A 23,144-nucleotide genomic window follows, 5' to 3' on the forward strand; every position below is an offset into this window, starting at 1 on the left:
AGCCACCGCGTCCGGCCCTATAAAACTCTTAAAAGAAAACATAACAATAAATCTTTCTGATTTAAATATGAAACCAAAAGCAAAATCAACAAAAGAAAAATATAGGTAAATTGAACTTTATCAAAATTAAAAGTTTTTGTGCATCAAAGGATAGATCAAGAAAATGAAAAGATAACTTACAGAATGGGAGAAAATACTGGCAAATCATACATCTGATAGGGATCTAGTACAAGAATATATAAAGAACTCTTACAGCTCAACAACAAAGACAAAGAATCCACTTAATTATGGGCAAAAGAGCTGGGCATGGTAGCTCATGTCTGTAATCTCAACACTGTGAGAGGCTGAGGCAGGAGGATCTTTTGAGGCCAGCAGTTTGAGACCAGCCTCAGCAGCATCGCAAGACCTTATCTCTAAAAAAAATTAGTCAGTCCCAGCTACTCAGGAGGCTGAACCAGGATGACTGCTTAAGCCCAAGAGGTGGAGGCTGCAGTGAGCTACGATCACCCTTCATAAAGGAAAATAAAAGAATGGCAAAAAAAAAAAAAAGATGAAACATTGCTCAACATCAAGAGTCATGAGGCAGATGGAAAATTAAAACATTAAGATACTACTACATACATCCCAAATGACTAAAATTAAAAGAACACTAAACACTGGTGAGAGTGACGATCAACTGGTACTCTCATACTCTGTTGGTGTAAGTCTAAAACAGAGTAACCACTTTGGAAAGCAAACTACTGTTACATGCCAAAACATAAAAGAATTTCAAAAACACAATGCTGAATGAAAGAAGCTTTACACAAAAAGTACATAGTGTGTGCTTCCATTTATACAAAGTCCTAGATTAGGCAAAACTAATCCATATTGGGGGAAATAATCAGGACAGCAGATATCTCTGGAAGGAGGTGGGTGGGATTGATTGTGAATAGACATGAGGTAATTCTCTAGAATGTTAAAAACAGCATACATGTTAATGGGGTATAAGCATTTGTCAAATCTGACTCAAATGTACACTTAAGATTTATGCATGGGACTATATGTAAAATTTACCTAAAAACATAAACATCAAATTCAATGAATGCATGCTGAAGTGTTTAGGGACTAAAGGTTACTGATGTCTGCAATCTCTTTAGAAATGCACTTAAAAAGTTGACTGATGGACCTAAATAGTTACATATTTGATAAAGCAACTATAGTAACTCTGTTGTAAATTTGAACATTTTCATAAAAAAAAAATATGCTCGGGGTGGTGCAGTGGCTCATACCTGTAATCCCAGCACTTTGGGAGGCCAAGGCAGGCGGATCACTTGAGGTCAAGAGTTGGAGACCAGCCTGGCCAAAACCCCGTCTCCACTAAAAATACAAAAAAATTAGCTGGGCACGGTGGCATGTGCCTGTAACACCAGCTACTCGGGAGGCTGAGGCAGGAGAATTGCTTGAACCTGGGAGGTGGAGGTCGCAGTGAGCTGAGATCGCACCACTGCACTCCAGCCTGGGTGACAGAGTAAAACCCTGTCATAAATAAATAAATAAATAAGCAAGCAAGCAAACTTGGGTGAAAGAGAATGAAGAAGGTCCCTATCTAGTCATGCGAAGAGATGGCCAAGATGCAGTGCTATATGTTTCACATATTTCACAGTTTATAAAAGAGAACATAATACATGTATAAAAGAGAACATAATATATGCCTTTCTAAAACATGTCAGTATAATATGGTATGACTCAGAATGTCTTCCACCATCATACTACTCAAGCAACGTACACTGCTCAAAAAAGACAAAATGAAAACACTAAATGAAAAATACTTGATTGCTTTTCCTTAAGAAATGCTATTTTTCAGTATTTTTCAAGTATTTTAATATTATATATAAAATTTCTTTAAAATGGTAATTCTTAGCTACAAGTACATCGGAAGATTTTTTTCAATTAACCTTTATTGCTATTTAGTACTACTCTCAAAGTGCTATAACTAGCTCAGATTTATTTCACAAATTTCAGTTGTCAGATTTTCCATAAGCTACGCATATTCTTTGTACCAATTATAGAACAATTTTTTAAAAACAGTAATAGCAAAATTTACATTAAAACGGAGTTCTTTTTATATCATTATGGTAAACTGAGTCATTTTCTATGCTTCTTTAAGTAATAGAATACTATTAGTCACTAATGAGGGAAAAACAATCAAGCAAAGGTCCTAAAAGATTAGGAATAAAATATTTTTTTCTACTTGAAAAAATAATCAATTTTTAAATTGTAAAATAATAAAAAATTATAAATGGACTTTAATAGCCAAAAGCAGCAAAAGTCACAAAACTAACAACAAAAACAAACCTAACAAGGTACCTTGTATACCTAGTTAACCCATATTACACACAAAAAAATTTAAGTATTTTAAAGTATGGTTTTTAAAAACTTACCCCTTCTGCTTCAAAGGTAATTCAAGTTTAAATATGGTAGCATCATTAACAACTGCTTTATATGCCTGCAAAAAATAATTTGTAATAAAATCGTTATTTTTAATATTTAAAACATACAAAGTTTTATACACCCTAAAACACATAAAAATATGCCAGTTTTTATTTCTAATAGTATATCTAGCTAGACAGAATTTGCCTAGTCAAAGACTTGAGCATGTTCTTTGTTATATTATAATTATCAATATTCTCAAGTGAGGTTTTCTTTTTTTTGAGATAAAGTCTCACTCTGTCACGCAGGCTGGAGTGCAGTGGCATGATTTTGGCTCATTGCAACCTCCGCCTCCCAGATTCAAGCGATTCTCCTGCCTCAGTCTCTCAAGTAGCTGGGATTACAGGTGCCTGCCACCACGCCTGGCTAACTTTTGTATTTTTAGTAGAAAGAAGGTTTCACCATGTCGGCCAGGCTGCTCTCAAACTCCTGACCTCAGGTGATCTGCCTGCCTTGACCTCCCAGAGTGCTGCGATTACAAGCATGAGCCCACGTGCCTGGCCTCAAGTGAGCTCTTTTTTTGTTGTTTTCTTTTTTTTTTTTTTTTGAGACAGGGTCTCGCTCTGTCACACAGGCTGGCTCAGCTCACTGCAACTCTGGCCTCCTGGGTGCAAGCGATTCTCCTGCCTCAGCCTCCTGAGTAGCTGAAACTATAGGTACGCACCACTATGCCTGGCTAATTTTTGCATTTTTAGTAGAGACAGGGTTTCATCATGTTGGCTAGGCTGGTCTCGAACCCCAACCTTAAGTGATCCACCCACCTCAGCCTCCCAAAGTGCTGCATTACAGGTGTCAGCCACTGCACCCAGCCTACACAACTGTTCTTGCTAAAGTCACTGGTAACTTCCATGTTGCTGAAGATAATGGTTAATCTCCATCTTATTTGATTTATCATCAGCATTTTAAACAGCAGATCATACCCTCCTCCTGAAAGCACTTTTCTCACTTGTCGCTTAGCACATAACATTCTCCTGGTCATTCTTTCCTTCTCATGAACGATGACTCTTCATTTTTCTAACAATAAAATATCACAATGCCCTAGGCCAATCCTTGGATCTGTCCTCTTTTCTGTCCTCACTCATTACCATATGGATGTTTAACAGATATTTCAAAGTTAACTTATTTAAAACTGAGTTTCTGATCACTCTGCAACCATCCCTCCAAAACCAGTTTCTCTTAGTCTTCCCTATCGCAGCGAACACATCCTTCTAACTGATCAGAACACAAATCTGAGTGTCATCCCTGACTAGTCTCTATCACATTCTACATCTGATTCAACAGCAAATCCTGAATAGTCTATATTCATAATATAATCATAATCTCAGCAATCCCTCTCCTAGGCACATACCCAAAGGAAATTAAATTACCACTTCATAAAGATAACTGCAGTCCCACATTCACTGCAGCATTATTCTCAGTAGCCAAAATATGGACACAACTTCAAAGTCCATCAATGGATAAAGAAACTGGTACATATAAACTATGGAAGACTGGAAGACCTTATGCTAAGTGAAATAAGCCACAGAAAGAAAAATATTGCATGATCTCACTTATATGTGGAATCTTAAAAAAAATTCAAATATACAGAGAGAAGGACAAAAGAGTAGTAACCAGTGGCGAAATAGGCAGAAAAGAAAAGGGGAGATGTAGGTCAAATGATACAAAGTAGCAGATACTCAGGATGAAAGTCTAGAGAGCTAATGTACAGCATGAAAACTACAGGTAGTTAAATTATACTGGGCTGAGCGAGGGGGCTTATGCCTGTAATCCCAGCACTTTGGGAGGTTGTGGTGGATGGATCGCTTAAGCCCAGGAGTTCAAGACCAGCCTGGGCAACATGCTAAGAGCTCATCTCTACCAAAAAAATCACAAATTAGCCAAAAGTGGTGCGTGCCTGTAGTCCTGGCTACTACTCAGGAGGCTGAGGTGGGAGCATTACCTGAGCCCAGGCAGGTTGAAGCTCCAATGAACCAGTTTGTGCCACTGCACTCACTCTGGCCTGGGTGACAGAGCAAGACCCTGTCTCTAAATAAATAAATAAAACGAAATTATATTCTATATTGGAATCATGGTAAATAAGTAGACTTTGGGTGCTCTTGCTACAACAACAAAACAAAACAAAACAAAACAAAAAACAAGAAAATAGGTAACTATGTGAGAAGATGGATATGTTTATTTCCTTTACCAGTGAGATGACAGAACTGAGAAAGCATCAGGGCAGGTGAAGAGTTCGCAAGGAACATGATTTAAAGGGAGAGCCACCACCAGGGTGATGGCTCATGTCAAATAAGTTCTTAAATGGTATTCCTCCTTCTTTCTTCCCTTCAGTCTATTTTTTTGCAACAGCCAGAGCGATCCTGTTAATACATAAATCACATCCTACCATTCTGTTTAAAAATTTTAAATGCCTTTCCATCCTATTCACAGTAAAAACTAACTCCTTACCACGGCTCAGAGTGTTACATGATCTGGCTTCCCATGAAGCCTTTGCAGGCTATTCAACTTAAGACTTCACACCACTCTATCATGTCTATACTCCCTTAACTCCTTTGCTACTTTATCTACTTATTTATTTGTTCTAAAATAGACAAAAAGGGGCCAGGTGTGGTAGCTCACACCTGTAATCCCAACACTTTGGGAGCCCAAGTCAGGAGTTTAAGACCATTGTGGCCAACACAGTGAAACCCCAACTCTACTAAAAATACAAATTAGCTGGGCGTGGTGGTGGACGCCTGTAATCTTAGCTACGTGGGAGGCTGAGGCAGGAGAACTGCTTGAACCCAAGAAGGGGAGGTTGCAGTGAGCTGAGATTGCACCACTGCACTCCAGCCTAGGCAACAAGAGCAAAACCTCATCTCAAAAAAACAGAAGAAAAGAAATTAAAATAGAAAAAAAGAGTGAGAAAAAAATCCTACTGGACAAAGTTGTCTTTTTAGAATCATTCAAACTTAGGAAGTAATGAAAAGTAGTCAAAGAAGAGAAAAAACTAACAGCAATTTCTTGTTATAGGTTTACTACACTAAAAAAGATCAACGCTAAGGACAGCATTGTGTTTCATTATCGTTATCGTATTCTAGTAAGGATGGAAAAAGAGGGTATGCAATACAAATGCTTCCTGGGAAACAAGGATAAGTATAACAAAATCTCAAAGGAACCCCATGAAAGGACAAAGGATGGAGGAATCAACTCTGCTTGGGATGAGTTGTGGAGGGAGCAGGATATCAAGAAGTTCCAGGGTAAGTATTCTTTGAGCTGGGTCTGAATGGAAGGATGAACAGGAATTCAACAGATCAGTAATATTCAAAAACAGAAAAATATTCTTGGAAAAATGAGAAAAAAGCAACTAACTAAATTCTAATTCATAAGGCTACCCAATGCTTAAAAAATGCTTACAGGCCGGGCGCGGTGGCTCAAGCCTGTAATCCCAGCACTTTGGGAGGCCGAGGCGGGTGGATCACGAGGTCAAGAGATCGAGACCATCCTGGTCAACATGGTGAAACCCCGTCTCTACTAAAAATACAAAAAATTAGCTGGGCATGGTGGTGTGTGCCTGTAATCCCAGCTACTCAGGAGGCTGAGGCAGGAGAATTGCCTGAACCCAGGAGGCGGAGGTTGCGGTGAGCCGAGATCGCGCCATTGCACTCCAGCCTGGGTAACATGAGTGAAACTCCGTCTCATTCGGCTCAAAAAAAAAAAAAAAAAAAAAAAAATGCTTACAATGCTTACAAACAAAACAAATATAGTTGCCCTCCACTGATGAAAAATAATAGTTGCTAGGTTTTTAAATTTATAATAGTAAAATGATGCAAACTGATTACTAAAGTAAATTATGAGAGTACAACTTTCAAAGCAGTGTTTTTTTTATATATAGGAATATGTACCTTATCTCTTGCAGTAAGAAATCGTGGATCGTCTTGAAAAGCCTCTTTGACGAGTTTACTAAATCTATTAAATAGTGTAAGTAACTGCTCAACATATTTCTCAGAGTCCTAGAAACAAAAGGTTTTATATTTGAGTTTTTAAAAGGAAAAGAATAACACACAAAAAAATGAGAAACTATAATTTTAATAAGATTCATTTAAAACTGGGGACATTGTTTCTTAAAAACAAAATTAAAAGGTGTTCCAATATTACTGTTTTGCCATTTCAATTACTATTTCCAATTCTGCATTTAAAACAATTTAATGTTTTTATTTGTAATTAATACATAACTATACCTATTATGAGGTACAATGTTATATTTCAATGCATGTATATATAGTATAATGATCAAATTGGGGTAACTACTATATCCATCACTTCATTTATTAATTTGTGGTAACAACACACAAAAAATCTCTTCCAGCTATCGTGAAATATACACTACAATGTTACTTGCTATAGCCCCTCTACTGGGTGTAACAGAACACCAAAATTTATTCTTGCTATTGAACTATAACTTTACACCCATTAACCAACCTCTTCTGGTCCCTTTACCCTCAGCCTCTGGTAACCACTCACTATTCAATTCTGCATTTAAAAAATAGCCTTGATATATATCTATCATTGCCATTGAAAAAAACTTACAGTAGTAATAGTTTCAGCAGCTGCTACCATATCTGCCAGGCCAGCACTAATGATATGTTCCTCCAAGTCTTTCAACATTGGCTCTATACCATTAGGAACTTTGTCCATCAATGAAAACATTAAATGTAACTCTGGAAGGACAGAACATATTCATGTAATCATTTCATTTACTAGAATAAGACTTTAGAGAAATATTAGTTAAAAGTTTGTCATGTTAATAGTACTCTGTGGATACAATGTGATTTTGGAGTAGTTGGGTTTTTTGTTTGTTTGTTTATTTGTTTTGAGATAGGGTCCCACTTTGTTATCCAAGCTGGAGTACAGTGGCATGATCATGGCTCACTGCAGCCCTGACCTCTTGGGTGCATGCAATCCTCCCACATTACCCTCCTGAGTAGTTGGGACCACAGGCACATGTCACCATGCCTAATGTTTTCTGTAACTTTGTAGAGACAGGGTCTCCCAATGTTGCCAAAGCTGGTCTCAAACTTTGGGGCTCAAGCAATCCTCCCACCTTGGTCTCTCAAAGTGCTGGGATCACAGGTTGAGCCACTGAACTTGGTCTAAAAATTATGTTTAAAAAAATCTAATTAAAAGTGATCAGGCTGGATGTGGTGGCTCACGATTGTAATTCCAGCAGTTTGGGAGGCCAAAGTGGGAGGATCATTTGAGCCCAGGAGTTAAAGAGACCAAGCAGGGCAACATGGCAAAACTCATCTCTACCATTAAAAAAAAAAAAAAAAAAAAAACTTAGCTGGGTATGGTGATGCATGTCTTTGGTCCCAGATACTCGGGAGGTTAAAGTGTGAGGATTGCTTGAGCCCAGGAAATTGAGGCTGCAGTGAGTTGTGACTGCACCATTGCACTCAGCCTGAGTGACAGGGCAAGCCTGTCTCAAAAAAATAAAAAATTTTAAAAAGTGATCAAATACTGTAAAATCCCACTCCTTTCTTTAAAAGGTCATTCATTTGGCCAGACACAGTGGAAACCAGCCTAGGCAACATGGTGAGGCTCTGCCTCTACAAAAAATTCAAAAATTAGCCAGGCACGGTGGTGCACAGCTGTAGTCCCAGACACTCAGGAGGCTGGGAGGTAGGAGGATCGCTTGAACCCAGGAGGTCAAGGACACAGTGAGTTCTGATCGTGCCACTGCATTCCAACTTGGGCAACACAAGGAGACCCTGCCTCAAAAGAAAAAGTGAGTCATTTGATTTTCAATGCAAAGAAATACTTATTTACACACAAGATTAGTATATTTCATAAGGTGATTGCAATATTAAATATACAGCCACATCATCCAAAATGAGTAGTAATCACAAAATCAGCTGTATTAGAGATTATAATATAAAACTATATTCATAAAAATTTACAAAGCACTTTATGTTATGCCACTTTACTGACCATCACAAAAACCCTACCTCATGGGTACTGATTACCATTAAATAAAATACTTTTGAAGATAGTACAACATTGATCAGAGTTAACTATAATTAGACTGGCACACAGAATACAAGTATTTTGTTTATGCCAATAAAGCAGCTTGCTTTTTACTACTGAATTACTCCTAAAAAGTGTATGAACTTAAGTGAATTGAAATACGTACTTTAAATGCAACTAGCAATTAAATAGGACCTTGCAGTTAGATGCAATAAAATCTGGAAACTCAGAAGTAAGTTGATTTTTTAAAAAAAAGCAAAAAAAAGTTAAAAGCAGTTTTATTGGTGTAGTAGGTATATGTGCATTTTTTTTTCAGTTTTTTATATATTTGCTATCTCTCAAAACATACCCTTTTAAGAAAACATTGAAGTAATTTAAAAATATCCTTTAGAAATCTTATAAAGTATTTTTGGGGATAGCAATGAAGACTAATAACATGAAGTGTTTTATTACTTTCTAAAAAGATTCACCATAGGTTCCACACAAAAGTCAAATACCTAGTTCTAATCCATAAACATATGTTTACAGTTCAAATTGGCCTTTAAAAGCAGTGTCCTGTTTTTGAGAAAAAAAGTGGAAATTCACCATACACATACACAGATTTTGACAGCTTAGGGGGAACATCTTAAAATTTAAGTTTATATACTCTTTCGCAGTGCCTCTGTGCTAAATATTTTATCATTTTCCTTAAGCATAGTTCACTCTAACAGATATACCCATGTGGAAAAGAATCATTTCAGAGCAACTTTCTAAGTGATTTGTTTCAAAGATACCCTCTTAGAAGATTATGAAAACTTTATGTGATGTTTTACCTACTTTCAGTTTCATTTCGCTTGATCATGCCTTGGCACTCAGCTAAGATAGTCTCTTTAAATGATGTCACCAGGGCATTTACACAGCATTCCATGAGCTGAAATATATAAAAAATTAGTCAAGGCTACTATAAGCTATATAGCACAAATCTACTCAAACTCACAAAATAAAACAATATTGTTCAACAGAAAAAAATTATACTGAAAGTAGATTCCACTTACCTTTACTATAGGATTACTGAAGATGGATATGCTATACTAGTTTACTGAAGTATATTTTCCCCTAAGGAAAAAAACTATAGAACTTAGGCTCTCTTTAGAAATTTTAACAAAAGTCCTCAAGGAGGGGAGAAAAAAACTAAAAATATACAAAACCAAACTCTGATTAACTAACTCTTCCTGTCTGGAGAGAACCTGTTTTAGAATTAGGTTATAAAATTCTAGAAGTATGAATACATTCACTCAACAAACCATTATTGAATGCCTACTACATACAGGCACCAAAGAAGTGTTTATGAGACAAGAATAAACTATAATTCCTGCTCTTGAAGCGATCACTGTCTAATTGAGAGTGAAGAGGGCAGTAAACTTAAACTGCTACGCATAACTCAGTTAAGTGGCATCACACACGTACACGAACACACATACAACAAAAAATAAATAAAAACAAACTTAGAAAAGACTTTTTTCTAGGGTAGTTAAAATGACCTCTTCCACAAGCTGATTATCTAAATGGGATCTTGTAAAATAAGAACAAGCCCTAAAATAGGTTATGTTTTCTAGGAATACCAGGAAGCTCAAAATGGTAGAGAAGAGACAGACAGTATACGAGCAGGCTAGAAAGAAAGGCTAGAACTAGATTATGAATGAAAATCTATGATTCAGAGTTTTATTTTATAGGTAGGGAAGGAAGAACAAAGGAAGGTTTGTTTGTTTGTTTGTTTGTTTAAGACACAGGGTCTTGCACTGCTGACCAAGCTGGAGTACAGTGGCATTACTACACAGCTACTACCTCACTACAACCTTGAACTCCTGGGCTCAAGTGATCCTCCTGCCTCTGCCTCTGCCTCTCGGGCAGCTAGGACTACAGGTGTGTACTGCAATGCCTCTAGCTTTTTGTAGAGATGATGTCTTGCTATGTTGTCGAGGCTGGTCTCAAATGATCCCCGTCAGCCTCCCAAAGTGTGGGATTCCAGGTGTGAACCATCATGCCTGGCCTCAAGGAAGTTTTAAACACAGGATAAACATAATGAGATTCTCTTCTCCTCAAGTCATTATTAAAGATCAGTGTAATTGCAGTAAAGCAGGTGGTAAGGAGTGGGTGGTTGGGATATGGTAAAAGAGGCTGTTGAAATATTTCAGGTAAGATATCAAGGGTCTAGTGTTCTAGGAGGCCATCAGGAAAATCTAAATGAGGTCGAAGATTTCATGCTTCCTCATGTTATGTAATTATTTACTTCTCTTTGGGGATCAGATGAAACTAACAGGCTGTGAGGATTAAAGCTAGGTACAATAAGGCTGATATATTTCTTCTGAAAAACAGATCACCTATCTGTAAATTAAGGGAGGGAATTACGTGTCTGTTAAAAATTTTTTATTAAAAATTCCTTTGGAATTGACACAAGTCAATAACTACTGAAGTTGAATTTAGGTAATGGGGATTCATTATACTGTTCTTCCTACTTTGTAAAAATGTTTAAAGACTTCCTAATAAACAATTTTCTGTGGTCCCTGCAAGTTGAGGGGTTGAGGTGGGACGATCTCTTAAGCTCAGGAGGTCAAGGTTGCAGTGAGCCTTGATTGTGTCACTGCAGTGTAGTCTGGGCAACGGTGCAAGACTGTCTCAAAAAAAAAAAAAAAAAAAGTTTTTTTTTCAAGCTCCTCTATAAGAATGATACTGACGACTTTTAAATCCACGTATCCATGCATATTTCTTTCCTAAGAAAATAATACACACATAAAGTGGTTAAGAAACTCTTGCCTAAGGATATGAACAGATACTTTACAAAAGAAGACATACATGAGGCCAACAAACATATGAAAAAATGCTCATCATCACTGGTCATCAGAGAAATGCAAATCAAAACTACATTGAGATAGCATCTCACGCCAGTTAGAATGGCGATCATTAAAAAATCTAGAGACAACAGATGCTGGAGAGGATGTGGAGAAATAGAAACACTTTTACACTGTTGGCGGGAGTGTAAATTAGTTCAGCCAATGTGGAAGACAGTGTGGCAATTCCTCAAGGACCTAGAAATAGAAATTCCATTTGACTCAGCAATCCCGTTACTGGGTATATATCCAAAGGATTATAAATCGTTCTACTGTAAGGACACGTGCACACGAATGTTCACTGCAGCACTGTTTACAACAGCAAAGACCTGGAACCAACCCAAATGCCCATCGATGATAGACTAGACAGGGAAAATGTGGCACATATACACCATGGAATATTATGCAGCCATCAAAAACGATGAGTTGGTGTCCTTTGTAGGGACATGGATGAACCTGGAAACCATCATTCTCAGCAAACTGACAGAAGAGCAGAAGATCAAACACCGCATGTTCTCACTCATAGGCGGGTGTTGAACAATGAGAACACATGGACACAGGGAGGGGAGCACTACACACTAGGGTCAGTTGGGGGGAAATAGGGGAGGGACGGTGGGGGGGTGGGGAGTTGGGGAGAGATAGCAAGGGGAGAGATGCCAGATGTAGGTGATGGGGAGGAAGGCAGCAAATCACACTGCCACGTGTGTACCTATGCAACAACCTTGCATGTTCTTCACATGTACCTCAAAACCTAAAATGCAATAAAATAAATAAATGGAAAAAAAAAAAAAAGAAACTCTTGCCTTGCAAGGTGGAAATCTCTACCCCAACTGCCGAATAATCTTATTCTATAACAACACTGGACTAGGCCCAATTGAACACTTCTACCTTCAGCAGTGAAACCAGAGTAAGCACAGGTAAATCTGACAATATATAACTAATAGAGAGCAAAGACAAAGTGGAATCTTAATAAACTCTAAGCTCTGTGTTTCCTATTTCATTGAAAACTTTCACTTGAACATTATCCTGTTCAGTAGTAGTTGAAATTTTGCAGCTTCTAAAAACTCAGACCAGTGTGTTTCAGACTGTACGTTGTGAAATCAATTTTACTGGCTGTGACCAGGTTTCTTTTTTTTTTTTTTTTTAATTATATAGGAATGAACCAAAAATGTCAGAGTGTATCACACATTGTAACAATAAATATGATTTCTTGATACTTTTGTTTTAAATATGTACAAATAAACAGTAAGATATGTACAAATAAACTAAGCCACAATATAAAATGTATTTCTTATTGTAGGCTACAACAGGGATTAAAAAGAGAGGATAAATTGACAACATAATTAAACTGAGAAGAATTTGGTAAATGCTTAAATGAAAGGCATTAGGGAAAAAAAAGGTTGCTGAATCAGTTTCTAGTTTGAGAGATTAAACAAATTATTATAACAGGTATCTTTGGAGCACTTACTTTGTACCAGGCATTATGCCAAATGCTTTATATATAGATCTCATTTAACCCACATGTCAACCATGTGAAGCAGATATTTACTTTATGAGGACGTACACTGAGAGTAGTTACATGACTTGGCAAACACTGCACAGTTGGTTCATAATATCTTAAGTTATATAATATGAGGCCAGTTATGTGTTTCCACAGCCTCCAACTTTTCTTACTACTGAAGTAGAGCACATACATACTTAGTAATGGCTACATGCTCAGAACTGAGTTACGTATTTTAAGGAATAGAGAAGTATAAAACATGGTTCATGCCCTCGACAATCTTACAATCCAGTTGGGAACCCATAAACTATACTCCTAAAAATGTGTGTACGGTTAATACGTACAGAGGTATATGAAAAGAAGATCAACTTCACTAATAAGCAAATAACTGGAAAACGCATAATTACTATAAACTTAAGGACAAAGACTGTGCTCCATCCACAGCTATACAGACTGTATTGTTTCCTGGCACACAGCTGGTGCTTGATAAAAATACAAGGCAGTCAATAATTTGCTACTAAACCTAGTGGTAGAAACAAGAGTTACTGTGGGAATAAGAAGAAACTGATAAAGGCTAGATGATCTGAGCTACTTTATTACAACTTTATTACAAGATGAGTTAAAAGAATCCTTATAAGATTTTGGGTAGGCAGAAGAAAACATAGCTAAATGAATCCAGGAAAAAAAAGTAACAGAATGAGTTATATAAATAAGAAAATATTTCTTATTGGAGTAGAGTGACTCCTGCTGGACAATATTAAGTTAGAAAAATAGGTTGGGGTCAAATTATGAAGTGTCTTAAAAATCAGGGGTATGAAATAATGATACTCTGGAATTTGAAAAGTAAAACAATGAAAGTGATGTTTATGAAAGATTATCCTGAACTCACAAAATAATAAATACAAATGGTCAGTAATGACTATGAAGGCCAGGCTGGACAACATAGTAAGACCATTTCTTTTTTTTTTTTTTTTTTTTTTGGGGACGGAGTTTCGCTCTTGTTACCCAGGCTGGAATACAATGGCGCAATCTCGGCTCACCGCAACCTCCGCCTCCTGGGTTCAGGCAATTCTCCTGCCTCAGCTTCCTGAGTAGCTGGGATTACAGGCACGCGCCACCATGCCCAGCTAATGTTTTGTATTTTTAGTAGAGATGGGGTTTCACCGTGTTGACCAGGATGGTCTCGATCTCTTGACCTCGTGATCCACCCACCTCGGCCTCCCAAAGTGCTGGATTACAGGCTTGAGCCACCGCGGCCGGCGAGACCATTTCTTAAAAAAAAAAAAAAAAAATAGAGGAGTGGAGCAAGATGGCCAGATAGCAGCCTCCAATCACTCCTCCTGCAGGAACACCAAATTTAACAACTATTTACAAACAAAAAAGCACCTTCTTAAGAACCAAAAATCAGGTGAGCACTCACAGTATCTGGTTTTAACTTCATATCACTGAAAGAGGCATTGAAGAAGGTAGGAAAGATAGTCTTGAATAGCCAATACTACCCCTCCCTCATCCCCTAGCAGTAGCTGTATGGCACAGAGAATCTGTATGCTTGGGAGAGGGAGAGAGCAGCGACTGTGAGATGTTGCATTGAACTCACTGCCACCCTTTCACAGCAGAAAGCTAAACTAGGCTAAACTCAGCTGATACACGATCACGGAGGAAGCATTTAGACTAGCTCTAGACAGAGGGGAATCGTCCATTCTAATGGTGAGGACATGAGTTCTAGCAAGCCTTGCACTGTGAGCCAAACTGCTGTGGGGCTCCTAATAAACTTGAAAGGCAATCTAGGCCACAAGGACTGTAACTTCAAGGCAAGTCCCAGGGCTGAGCTGGGCTCAGATGTACACAACTTACTGAGACACTAGCCAGAGCAGCTAAGGGAGTGCTTACACCACCCCCCGCCAGCCCAAGGCAGCACAGATTGCAACTTCAAGAGACCCATTCCTTCTGCTTGAGAGGAGAGGAGAGGAGAGGAGAGGAGAGGAGAGGAGAGGAGAGGAGAGAGAAGAGTAAAGAGAATTTTGTCTTACATCTTGGATACCAGCTCAACCATAGAAGGATAGGGCACTAGTTGAATCATTCCAGGCTCTAGCTCCTAGACGTTTCTAGACACACCCTGGGACAGATGGGGGAACCTGCTGTCTTGAAGTGGGGGGATCTAATCCTGGTATACCCATCACTTGCTGACTAAGGAGCCCTGGGCCCCTAAATAACCAACAGCAATAGCCAGGTACTATGCCATGGGCCTTGGGTTAGCCTCTGAGACATGCTGGCTTCAGGTGAGACCAAAGACATTCCCAGCTATGATGGCTATGGTGACAGACTCCTTTTGCTTGAGAAAAGCTGAGGAAAAAATAAGGGGGACTTTGTCTTGTATCTTAGGTCAGCTCAGCCACAGGAGTGTAGAGCACTAGGTGGGCTTTTAGAGTCCATGGTTCCACATCTTGGCTCTTGGATGCCATTTCTGGACCTGCCCTGGGCCAGTGCGGAGGCCACTGCCCTGAAGGGTTAGTCCCAGGACAGGAGGCATCCATCACAAGCTGACTGAAGAGCAGTACTAGAAGCAAAGTTTATAGCTATATGCACTTATATCAAAAAAAAAAGGAGAAAAACTTCAAGTAAACAAACCAGTGATTTGTCTGAAGGAACTAAAAAAGTAAGAGGAAAACTAACTCAAAATTAGCATAATAAAAGAAATAATGAGGATCACACAATAAAAAATGAAATTAAAATGAATATAAAAGATCAACAAAACAAAAAGTTGGTTTCTGGGAAAGATAAATGAAAATCAACAAACCTTTAGCCAGACTCACTAAGAAAAAAAGAGAGAAGATCCAAATAAATAAAATCAGAGATGAAAAAAGAGACATTACAACTGACAATACAGAAATTCAAAGGATCACTAGTGTCTACTACTGAGCAGCTATATGACAATAAATTGGAAGATGTACAAGAAATGGGTGAATTCCTGGACACATACAACATACCAAAACTGAACCATGTCCAAAATTTGAATAGACCAATAACAAATAATGAGATAGAAGCCATAATAAAATGTCTCCTAACAAAGAAAAGCCTGGCACCCGATGGCTTCACTGCTGAATCCTTTCAAATATTTAAAGTAGAACTAATATCAATTCTACTCAAACTGTTCTGTAAATAGAGGATGAGGGAATACTTCCAAATTCATTCTATGAGGCCAGTATTACCCTGATGCCAAAAGCAGACAAAGGCACATCTAAAAAAGAAAACTACAGGCCAGTATCACTGATGAATATTGATGCAAAAATCCTCAACAAAAGACATGGAAACCAAAAACAATTTTTTTTGAGACGGAGTCTCACTCTGTCACCTAGGCTGGAGTGCAGTGGTATGATCTTGGCTCATGGCAACCTCCACCTCCCAGGTTCAAGTAATTCTCCAGTCTTAGCCTCCCAAGTAGCTGAGATTACAGGCAACACCACCACCTTGCCCACTAATTTTTGCATTTTTTTAAGTAGAGACAGGGTTTCATCATGTTGGCTAGGCTGGTCTCGAACTTCTGGCCTCAAGTGATCCACCCTCCTTGGATTCCCAAAGTGCTGGGATTACAGGCATGGGCCACTGAGCCTGGCCAAGCAGACCAAATTTAACAACACATCAAAAACATCATTCATTGTGACTAAGTGGGATTTATCCCTGGATGCAAGGATGGTTCAACATACACAATCAATCAATGTGATCCATCATATCAACAGAATGGCAGACAAAGACCATATGCTTTCTTTCTTTTTCTATTTTTTATTTTCCTTTTTTATTTATTTTTTCTCATTTGTTCATTTCAATTGATACTGAAAAAGCATCTGATAAAATTCAACATTCCTGCATGATACAAACGCTCAAAACACCGGGTATAGAAGAAACATACCTCAATATAATAAAAGCCACACATAAGAGACCCATAGCTAGTATCATACTGAAGGGAGAAAAACTAAAAATCTTTTCTCTAAGATTTGAAACGTAACAAGGATGCCCACTGTCACCACTTTTATTCAAAATAATACTGGAAGCTGTAGCTAGAGCAATCAGACAAGAGAAAGAAATAAAGAGCATCCAAACTGGAAAGGAAGATGTCAAACCACCCTGGTAGTTTGCAGATGATATTACCTAAAATGAGACATCATCTTATCCCAGTTATGTAGCCTTTGTCTGTAAGACTGGCAATAACAAATATTGGTGAGGATGCAGAGAAAAGGGAACCCTAACACAATGCTGGTGGGAACGTAAATTAGTACAAGCACGATGGAGCAGTCTGGAGGTTCCTCAAAAAACTAATACAGAGCCACCATATAAACCAGCAATCCCACTGCTGGGTATATACGAAAAAGAAAGGAAATTAGCATATGGAAAAGATACCTGCTCTCCCACGTTTACTGCAGCACTATTTATAATAATCAAGATTTGGAAGCAACCTTATTGTCCATCAACAAATGAATGGATAATGAAAATGTACGTAAACACATTGGAGTATTATTCAGCCATAAAGAAAGAATGAGATCCTGTCATTTTCAACAACCCGGATGGAATTGGAGAGCACTGTGTTAAATGAAATAAGCCAGGCCCAGAAAGACGAACTTCACCTGATCTTATTCATTTGTGGGAACTAAAAATTAAAACAATTGAACTCATGGAGGTAGAGAGTAAAGGATAGTTACCAGATGCTGGGTAGGGAGGCGAGGTGGTGGTAGAGAAATAGGGATGGTTAATGGGTACAAAAAAACCAGAATGAATAGTCAGGCATAGTGGCTCATGCCCGTAATCTCAGCACTTTAGGAGGCTGAGGTGGGTGGATCGCCTGAGGTCAGGAGATTGAGGCCAGCCTGATCAAAACGGAGAAACCCCGTCTCTACTAAAAATACAAAATTAGCCGGACATGGTGGCACATGCCTGTAATCCCAGCTACTTGGGAGGCTGAGGCAGGAGAATCGCTTGAACCCAGGAGGCAGAGGTTGTGGTGAGCCGAGATCATGCCATTGCACTCCAGCCTGGGCAACAAGAGCGAAACTCCATCTAAAAACAAACAAACAAAAAACCCAGAATGAATAAAACATAGTATTTGATAGCAAAAAATAATTTAATTGTACATTAAATAATAATTAAAAGAATATAATTGGATTTCTGTAACATAAAAAATAAATGATTAAGGATATCATTTACTCTGATATAATTTTCATGCATTGCATGCCTATATCAAAATATCTCATGTAACCTATAAATACATACAACTACATACACCATGTATGTACACACAAAAAACTAATCTGAAAAATTTTTAAATTATTTACAAAATAAAAAATGCCCAATCTCATTAATAATTTTTAAATGCACACAAAAATATTTTAAAATCTATGATATTGGGAGATTGGTAAAAATCAATAGACAGACAAAACCCAGATCAGCACAGATATGAATAAACAAGCACACTGTTGACGGAACTACATTCCTGAAAGTCAGTTTGGTATTCACTGTGTAGTCATTTATAAAAGGTTCATGGATTTTTACTTCAGCTATGTAATTTCCAGGAGATTCTATTCCAAGAGGAAGCCAAGTGTGAGAAAAGAGGTATACACAAGGATGTTAAAAAAGATACAGGTATTTAAGGATATTCCAGAAAGCACTACTAAGAAATAAACTATAAACAATGAAAAATGGTCATCATTAGAGAACTGATTAGTAATATTAAAGTGCATATGGGTTATGTTGTAATATAGATTGTGATATGATTTGGTTCTGTATCCCTACCCAAATTTCAACTCAAATTGTAATCCCATGTTGAGAGGGGGACCTGGTGGGAGGTGACTGGATCAGCATGGTTTCTTCCATGCTGTGCTTGTGATAGTGAGGGAGTTCTCAAAATCTCATGGTTTTAAAAGTCACAGTTTCCCCTGCACGCACTCTCACGCTCTCCTGCTGCCATGTAAGATACACCTTGCCTCCCCTTTGCCTTCCGCCATGACTGTAAGTTTACTGAGGACTCCCTGGCCATGCAGAACTGTGAGTCAACTCAACCTCTTTCCTTTAGATATTATCCAGTATCAAGTAGTATCTGTACAGCAGTGTGAAAAAAATGGACTAATACAATGTGCGTGGAGTAAAAATGAGCAACATCGTAAATTTATTTTTAAATGTAGGAATGCAGGAAGGAAGGAAGGAAGGCAAAATGGGGAGCGAAATAGGAAGGAATGGAAAAGAAAAAAGAAAAATCAACAAAACAAGTATGGCAAAATAATGGTAATTGTTGAATATAGAGACTGGGTATGGGGTGGGGTTCATTATACTATTTTCTCTACTTGTGTAAGTATTTTAAAACTTTCATTACAAAGTTGTTTTTTTTTTTTTTTTTTGAGATGGCGTCTGACTCTGTCGCCCAGGATGGAGTGCGGTGGTGCAATCTCGGCTCACCGCAACCTCTGCCTCCTGGGTTCAAGCGATTCTCCTGCCTCAGCTTCCTGAGTAGCTGGGACTACAGGTGCTCACCACCATGCCTGGCTATTTTTTTGTATTTTTAGTAGAGGCAGGTTTCACCGTGTTAGGCAGGATGGTCTCAAACTCCTGACCTCGTGATCCGCCCACATTGGCCTTCCAAAGTGCTAGGGTTACCAGCGTTAGCCACTGCGCCTGGTCTACAAAGCTTTTTTTTTTTTTTTTTTTTTAAATAAAGAGAATTATAGTATAGATTCCTGTATGTTAAAAAATCCTGCAGAAAACTATTTGACCTAGGCAAAAATATGAAAGGGAGATTGCTAGATAGAATTCTCCCCTTATTTCAAATAGTCTCGTCCTAACAAAAGAGTCAGTTTCTTGAGGACAGAGTTTATGTTATTTCTCTTTTGTATTTCTTCCCATTTACCAAAGTACTACACACATAGTCGATCCTAAATATATACTTGTTATTTGAAAATACATCTTGAATGGAAAGTATAGTGAAAAGCCATCTCTCTCACCTTGTATTCCCTTTCTGTTTCCTTTTGCTAGCTTCCATGAAGAAAAAAACTTTTTGCCACATGCCATCAACTCCTGTATGTTTGCCTGAGATGAGCACAACTTCTAAATCCATATCAATCTCTCCCCAGAGGTCTGCAAGGTGAAACACTTTAACTATCAATGTGCTTGATGTTTTAGCCTCCTCTATTGCAAGACTATAAACTTCCAAAATAATGCCTGCCATAAAACACAGCAGGCACTCCAATAAGTACCTGTTGAATGAACGCATTCATAGGTCTGGAAGATGAAAGGTGAGACAGGTAGGCTATGAGATGTGGTAGATTCTTCTACTTTTTTTTTTTTTTTTTGAGACGGAGTTTCGCTCTTGTTGCCCAAGCTGGAGTGCAATCTTGGCTCACTGCAACCTCCGCCTCCCGGGTCCAAGTGATTCTCCTGTCTCAGTCTCCCAAGTAGCTGGGATTACAGGCGTGTGCCACCACGTCCAGCTAATTTTTTGTATTTTTAATAGAAATGGGGTTTCACCATGTTAGCCTGGCTGGTCTGAACTCCTGACCTCAGATGATCCACCTGCCTCAGCCTCCCAAAGTACTGGGATTACAGGCATGAGCCACCGTGCCCGGCCAGATTCTTCTTTTAGTGGTATTCAATTTGCATAATTATTTCTACCTCGCTGAAATTCTGTTTAAAAAAAAAGGGCATTTCTGATTTTCATTAGTTATGCAGTAACTCTGTATAAGGAATAGTTTGCTTTGCCTCCTCTGTTACAAAATAAGAGGTGAACTAAAAATTATCTTAAGTTCCCCCACTTTACAATTCCACTGTATCAATATCAGGTCCTTAACCATACAAGGATATCTGTAACATATTCAATAATTAATTTCCTGGCCTTTCTAGTTTGACTAAGATTCTTTTTCTGTAGACCTCATCTATGGAGGTCTAACATACCATGTCTAACATACCAAAATACTGAAGGTTAATAAGTGCTTATTTTAATGTTGATAATTTATGACCTAGTTGCTTATTCAGCTTTTTAAATCAGTTTTGCACAGATGGTAAAATAGTTTTTATTTGTCTTAGAATTAGTAAGCAGTTTTCTCCAAATCAGTGCCCTTACAGTAAAAGCACTCATGCTAGGGACAGTGCTTAAATGCTTAATATATCCTATGTCATTTAATTGTGCTAATACAAAAGGGTATTACTGATTTTTTTTTTTTTAAGAGAGAATCTCACTCTGTTGCCCAGGCTGGAGTGCAATGGCATGATCGCCACTCACTGCAATCTCCGCTTCCCAGGTTCAAACGATTCTCCTGCCTCAGCCTCCCACGTAGGGGGATTACAGGTGCATGCCACCATGCCCAACTAATTTTTTTTTTTTTTTTTTTTTTTCAGTAGAGACAGGGTTTCACCATGTTGGCTAGGCTAGTCTTGAACTCCTGACCTCACGATCCACCTGTCTCAGCCTCCCTAAGTGCTGGGATTACAGGCGTGAACCACCGTGCCCGGCCTATTCCATTTTATAGTTAGGAAAAGAGAGACTACAGAGGTTGAATAACTTGCCAAAATACAGACAGCTGGTAAAATAACGACTGTGGGATTCAAATCCATATCTAATTCCAACATGTATGACCCTAACCACTGTAATGCACTCCCTCCCTATCAGTGCCCTGGTCATTCTGAAGTGATCAAGACTTACACTACCAATTCACTTTTCTATTCTTCTATTGTAACAATCCATTTTATTATAGTGTCATCCTGAGGACAGGGACCAAGTCTATCTTATTATCCCCAACTGGCATAATGCTTGACATATTGTGGGTATATAATAAATACTAACTGAATTTCCTCAGGAAATATTAAGGTATCCAGGATCACCTAAAAACTGAAAACCGAACACAAATTTTAAAAGTCATTCTGGCTTAAAGCCGGGTGTGGTGGCATGCACCTACAGTCCCAGCAAGTCAGGAGGCTGAAGTGGAAAGATTGCTTAAGGCCAGGAATTTGAGGACGCAGTGCACTATGATCATACCTGTGAACAGCCACTGCACTCCAGCCTGGGCAACATAGCAAGGCTCTGTTTCTTAAAACAAAAAAGGCATTTTGGCTTAAATATTTTTCTTGCTCTTTTCTTATTGTTGTGTTGCTTTTTGCTGTCAAAATGCCTGTTCAGCAGCACAGCTCAAAAGCCTCTTACCTTGTTTCACTAATACAGTCCTGTTCATCTTCTATAAGACCGCCCAATGATAATCAAGCTTATTATAACCATATGTAAAATCAGATGTGAGTAGGGTCTAAGTGGCTTTCCTATAAGTAAACATAAAACTGTAATACAGAGTAGGGCTTCAGACATCTAACGCAACACTTAGCTGCTCAGAACTCTTGGACTAATTTACTTTGTGGATTCTCCCCTGAACCACAAATAGCTAAAATTTCTGAAAGGGCCGTCCTCTGGATGAGTACTACTATATTAAACATACTACAAATACATGTATATTAACACTAATGATTACACACATGTACTAAGAAACACACAGCATTTGATCAAGTTTGGGTAACTTGATCCAAGCCAGACCAATTAGAGGGGGGCCAATTAAAACCAGTGGAGGAAGACTCTTATCACCTCTTAGGTCACAACCTGGAAGGACAGGCTGGCAGCTCTCATGGTCTCCACTTCAAGTAAATGCCTATCAACTCTAAGTGATAATAAAGCAGACCAGCAGAAATATTTATCCAAATACATAACATTTATGATATCACATCACATACCTAAAAGTCCTGGCAGTGCTGCAAGTTTCTGAATCCACATTTCCTTCCTTTTAGTCTTACCCTAGTGCTGTCCATGGTGAAATTTACATGAACCAAAAGGTCCACTTGTTTTTTTTTTTTTGAGATGGGTTCTGTCCCTTGCAACCAAGACTGCTAATTATATACATATATGTGCAATATATATACCCAAATTATTTACTAAACTATATGTCTTCTCTATATATTCTAAAGTGCTTAATAGTATTGTTAGGAACTCAGGATTTAGAATTAGACTTAAATTGAAACCCCGCTTCACCACTTCCTATCTGTGTGAAGGCAACCTCCTGTACATTTCTGAATTTGTTTCCTCATATGCTCATATGTAAAACAGGAGCAATCTATTAGATAGACCTCCAAAATTATCCTGAAACCATCTTTTTTTTTTTTTTTTTTTTTGAGACGGAGTTTCACTCTTGTTACCCAGGCTGGAGTGCAATGGCGCGATCTCGGCTCACCGCAACCTCTGCCTCCCGGGTTCAGGCAATTCTCCTGCCTCAGCCTCCTGAGTCACTGGGATT

General features: G+C 38.3%; 1 protein-coding gene and 1 long non-coding RNA gene across 3 annotated transcripts in view; one reads left to right on the forward strand and one right to left on the reverse strand.

Annotated features, from left to right (window-relative positions):
- Positions 1–23,144, reverse strand: part of CUL5 (cullin 5) — a 107,877-nt gene that overhangs the window by 27,777 nt on the left and 56,956 nt on the right. For both annotated transcript variants that reach the window (XM_032285683.1, XM_032285684.1), the window contains exons 8-11: positions 9,289–9,382; positions 7,036–7,166; positions 6,351–6,458; positions 2,421–2,485 (exon numbers count right to left, since the gene is read on the reverse strand). In XM_032285683.1, the coding sequence (XP_032141574.1) occupies positions 2,421–2,485; positions 6,351–6,458; positions 7,036–7,166; positions 9,289–9,382 (398 nt within the window). The remainder of the gene's footprint in view (positions 1–2,420; positions 2,486–6,350; positions 6,459–7,035; positions 7,167–9,288; positions 9,383–23,144) is intronic.
- Positions 341–21,888, forward strand: LOC116556356. Its single transcript, XR_004270959.1, has 3 exons — positions 341–374; positions 16,247–16,252; positions 21,828–21,888. It is a non-coding gene; the product is annotated as an uncharacterized LOC116556356 (long non-coding RNA).

This window comes from Sapajus apella, unplaced genomic scaffold (genome assembly GCF_009761245.1).
Source record: "Sapajus apella isolate SASKATOON/1434 unplaced genomic scaffold, GSC_monkey_1.0 scaffold16, whole genome shotgun sequence".
In the NCBI taxonomy this organism is placed as follows: domain Eukaryota; kingdom Metazoa; phylum Chordata; class Mammalia; order Primates; family Cebidae; genus Sapajus; species Sapajus apella.